This window comes from Sinocyclocheilus anshuiensis, unplaced genomic scaffold (genome assembly GCF_001515605.1).
Source record: "Sinocyclocheilus anshuiensis isolate Anshui unplaced genomic scaffold, SAMN03320099.WGS_v1.1 scaffold1075, whole genome shotgun sequence".
In the NCBI taxonomy this organism is placed as follows: Eukaryota; Metazoa; Chordata; class Actinopteri; order Cypriniformes; family Cyprinidae; genus Sinocyclocheilus; species Sinocyclocheilus anshuiensis.
Genome location: NW_015544163.1, coordinates 1,673,799 through 1,678,479, shown reverse-complemented (window position 1 = coordinate 1,678,479; position 4,681 = coordinate 1,673,799). Strand labels below are relative to the sequence as shown.

The 4,681-nt window shown below is 36.2% G+C and overlaps 1 protein-coding gene across 1 annotated transcript in view; it reads left to right on the top strand.

Annotated features, from left to right (window-relative positions):
• Positions 1-4,681, top strand: part of LOC107695654 (dnaJ homolog subfamily A member 3, mitochondrial-like) — a 16,645-nt gene extending 11,964 nt beyond the window's left edge. The window contains exons 9-13 of the mRNA XM_016495661.1: positions 1,933-2,061; positions 2,972-3,087; positions 3,166-3,263; positions 3,351-3,453; positions 4,060-4,681. Coding sequence (XP_016351147.1) covers positions 1,933-2,061; positions 2,972-3,087; positions 3,166-3,263; positions 3,351-3,439 — 432 coding nt within the window. The 3' untranslated portion in view covers positions 3,440-3,453; positions 4,060-4,681. The remainder of the gene's footprint in view (positions 1-1,932; positions 2,062-2,971; positions 3,088-3,165; positions 3,264-3,350; positions 3,454-4,059) is intronic.

Genomic DNA, 4,681 nt, shown 5'->3' with positions numbered 1-4,681 from the left:
TGCACAAATTCCTCACCCTCAAGTCATCCTAGGTGTATATGACTTTCTTCTTTCAGACGAATCCAGTCGGAGTTAAATTAAAAATTGTCTTTGATCTTTCAAGCTCTATCGTTGTACTCAGCGGGTGTTGCAGTGCTTCGGTTCCTTCGCAACGCTGACCTCACACTCCCGGATCCCGGAGCTGCTTCCGTCAACTGTTGGCGCAAGCTACATTAAAGTGATTATTACGTTTTGATATTTTTCATTTTTCATCCAAAAACGCATCGATTCGCTACAGAAGGCCTTTGTTCACCCCCCGGAGCCATGTGAGACTGCAACACCCACTGAGTGGCATTAAACAACTTGAAAGATCAAAGACTATTTTTAATATAACTCTGACTGGATTCGTCTGAAAGAAGTCATATACACCTAGGATGCCTCGGGGGTGAGTAATTTATGGGCTAATTTTCATTTTTGGGTGAACTAACCTTTTAAGTCAACCAATCAGAATCAATAATTCTACAGCCCTGTAGTATATAAGAGTGTATATAGGTACAGTCGTGTTCAAAAGTCAAAGTCCATGTTGAAAATGAGTTTGTGTATATATGAAGAGTTTACCCTAAACATGTTTTGTCAAAAAAGCCGGTATTGTCCACTTTCAAGCCGACAAGTGTCCTTGTTGTTTGTGAACAGAAGTCGATAAGTCCATTTTAGCGAATCAGTGCGCTGTATTCAGGTCAGGTGACAAGGCTACTTTCACTTTGAAAAGACGTGCTAGCTGAGAGGAGTTTCGTCAAAGCTGACTAAAAGTGATCGAGGATGGATCATTTCGACGAACTTGATGAACCTGTGATATCTGCAGGGCGAAAAAGGAAAATAAATGTTGAAACGTTTTCACAGAACCTTCCAAAAGCAGTGCGTTACAATGGTGAGGGAAAAGCTCCGTGTGTTGCGTGTAATCACATCCATACAGTGTATGATCACAACAACAACAACGTTTGTCAGGCATCTACATTGTCATCTGAGGAGATTACAAAGATTAAACGAGTGTTTTTGTTTGTAACTCTGAAACATGAAATGTAGAGTTAATCTGCTTTTGCTATAAAACAAACTTTTAATATGTAAAAAAAAAAAAATACTTTCAATTAACTTCCATTTTGTAAGTTACCTGTATTTAAGTTTTTATTACTTAATCAAAACAACCCAACTGCAGTTTGATTGATATTACTTAGAATGCACAATAAAAAAACATGATTTCTGAAAATAAATAAAAATGGAGTTATCGTTTTTTGCAAATAAACTCTTCATATGTGGTTTTTATTTTATAATATTATTGTATTATAATACATTTCTTTAACATATAATACATATATATCGTGTTATAATACATTTTTATTTTACACATTTTTACATGCGTATTTTCATTAACATATTTTAATATTATATTATACATTTTGATACATTTTTTTTCTGTCTTTGCTGATAACTGGTGTTAAAAATTTACCGTTTTGACAGATTTATTTCTTTATAATTATTAATAATTATCAGACTAAAGCTCCAATTTATTATTTTATTTGCTACCAGTAAAGTTTTTCCAAACATTTATAATTTACAGCAGTAAATACCTTTAAAATATTTGGGACAATTTATTTTATTTGCTTCTCATAAATTAGACTGATGCTAATAATGAAAATGAAGCTAATATTTGTTAACAATTCAGATATCATGTCTATATACCCATCTAAGTGATCTGTCGTGTGCCCTTGGCAGAGCTTTCTGTCCCTATTTAAGGACTTTTGGTACTTAATTAGTCTCTCAGTCTGAAGACTGACATCTCTTTACAATGAATGGATTATGCAGAAACATTCTGGGCATGTATAATCCAGATCACATCCTCTGTGCTGTCTGTTTGCTTGTATATTTGACATTCATTGTCTGTGTTGATGCTCTCAGGTCCAGAAGAGTCCGATCTTCAGGAGAGACGGCGCTGACATCCACTCTGATGTCATGATCTCTGTGGCTCAGGCCATACTGGGCGGCACGGTCCGAGCACAAGGACTCTACGAGAACATCAATCTCTCGGTGGGACATTAAACATGACCATATTGTAAAATTAAAGAAGCAGTTCACCTAAAATTAATTTATGAAAATGTCCTCACCCTCAGGCCATCCAAGATGTAGATGAGTTTGTTTCATTGGAACAGATTTGGAGGAATGTATCATTGCATCACTTGCTCATCAATGCATCTTCTTCTGCAGTGAATGGGTGCCGTCAGAATGAGAGTCCAAACAGCTGATAAAAACATCTCAATAATCCACAAGTAATCCACACTGCTCCGGTCTATCTGTTAACATCTAGTGAAGCGAAAAGCAAAATTAGGATGTTTTTACCTTCAAACTGATGCTTCTGGACAAAATATGAGTCCTCTTCAAAATATTGCTTTCTCCAGTGAAAAAGTTATCTGGTCTGAATCAGGAGAGAAATATGCACAGATCGAGCACTAGTTACAAGTGTAAACAGTCCAAACCAGTTATGGATATGTTGGTGGATTTTGATATGAGAGGACAACAATGGATGGACTTTTTCCACTGGAAGAAACGTTATTATGGATTATAGACTCAAATTTTGGCCAAAGCAATGGTTTAAAGTTCAAACGTCTCGATGGATTTATTTCTTTATAAGCACACAGTTTTTGCTTCACAAGTCATTAATTGATGGACTGGAGTGGTGTGGATTATTGTGATGTTTTTATCAGCGGTTTGGACTCTCATTCTGACGGCACCCATTCACTGCAGAGGATCTATTAGTGAGCAAGTGATAAAATGCTACATTTCTCCAAATCTGTTAAATTAAAAAACAAACTCATCTACATTTTAGATAGCCTGAGGGTGAGTACATTTTCAGCAAATTTTCATTTTTGAGTGAACTACTCAATTTTAGATATTCTTCTGCATATAAAAACAGTTATTCACTCAGTGAATGCTCTTGTAGATCCCATCTGGGATCCAGGCCGACCAGAGGATCCGGCTCTCTGGTAAAGGTATTCCACGGGTCAGCGGCTACAGTTATGGTGACCACTACGTCCACGTCAAGATCAAAATCCCAAAGTAAAGTTATACAAATGGACTTGTTTTGCTGCTGTTTAAGGTTAAAATGACTGATCCATTCATGTGTCTTCTGTCCAGGATGTTGACAGACCGGCAGCGAGCCCTCATGATGAGTTATGCGGAGGACGAGACCGATGTGGAGGGAACCATCAATGGAGTGACCAGCACCACCGCAGGTACAGTCATCACTGGAGCAGTGCAGTAGATGAGTCACATCTAGAATCTGAGGCCTAATGTTACAACCAGTACCTGTCTCTGTCCAGGAGGGGGCAGTAATCAGACCGGCACAGGGCACAAACAGAAAGACCAAGGCTTTTTCTCCAAATTAAAGAAAATGTTTAGCTCCTCCTGACAGCCACAAACCAGGTAGGCAGATTTGTTTTAAGATACAACTCCCTGAAATCATTTTAATGATTGTAAGGATTGGGAAAACCTGAATAAAGCGCTATTTTAGAGAATCAGTACCTGGTTTGTGGCTGTTTGTGAATTCAGTGGCTTAGGAATGCTGGAAATAATTACAGATAAATATATATATATATACAAAATCATCACAATTAAAAGAACCAAAGACTTACAAACTACTTCTGTGTGCATTGAATTTATTTAATACACAAGTTTCACAATTTGAGTTGAATTACTGAAATAAATGAACTTTTCCACGACATTCTAATTTATTGAGATGCACCTGTATATATAGATTAAAACAAATCATGAATAAGCAAATAAAATAAGTAAATATATTAAAATAAACGAGTAAATAAATACTGTACTAAAAATGAATGTCAAATATTAATATTATAAACTAAATATTTTTACATTTTAATAATTTTTCAGTGTAAACTTGGTCAAATAAACACCTTTTAAATTTTAGGATTGGGATCTCTTGCTCTCAGGTGGACATCTGTGGCATTTAAAAGATTGTAAAACCCTATTGGATCTCAGATTCATTCTTGTATTTGTTTGTTTTTACAGGTAAAAGATCCACTGGAAATTGAGACTTTAGTGGAGATTCAGATTCACGGTAAACCTGATGGACATAGAAGAGAAGCAAGCGAGTCTTCTGCTGTGGACACATGCAGCATTGAGTTCATCTTGAACGCTCCTCAGAAACTACAAATGATGAAGAGCTGTGGATGCATTATTGACTTCTAAGAGAAGATCCCAGAGGAATATGATCTAGGCACATGTACCCGTCTTACCTGAAACATTGTGATATCAGCCTTAGCGCCAACATGAACTATAGATCTTGTCTTTGGTCTGTAATTTTACGTTAAGGTTTTACATAGTCAGGTCTTTCCTTTTCTGATGTTTTGAAGCGATTCACAAACAGATGGGAAATCTTTACTTCAGTAACTATCATTTCAGAATAATGACGTCCAGTGTTCAAGATCTTTGTTTGTGCTGACACCTCACTGAACGTTACATCCTTCTGCTTGATTAGCAGTGTACATAGACAGCTGTTGATATAAAATCATTTTAATGTGTTGTTGTAGAGTTAAATATGCAATAATTAATAAAATCTCTGTGTGACAACTGTAAATGACTTTGTTGTTGAATCTATGGTGTGTGTATTTGAACCTTCTGGTGCATTATT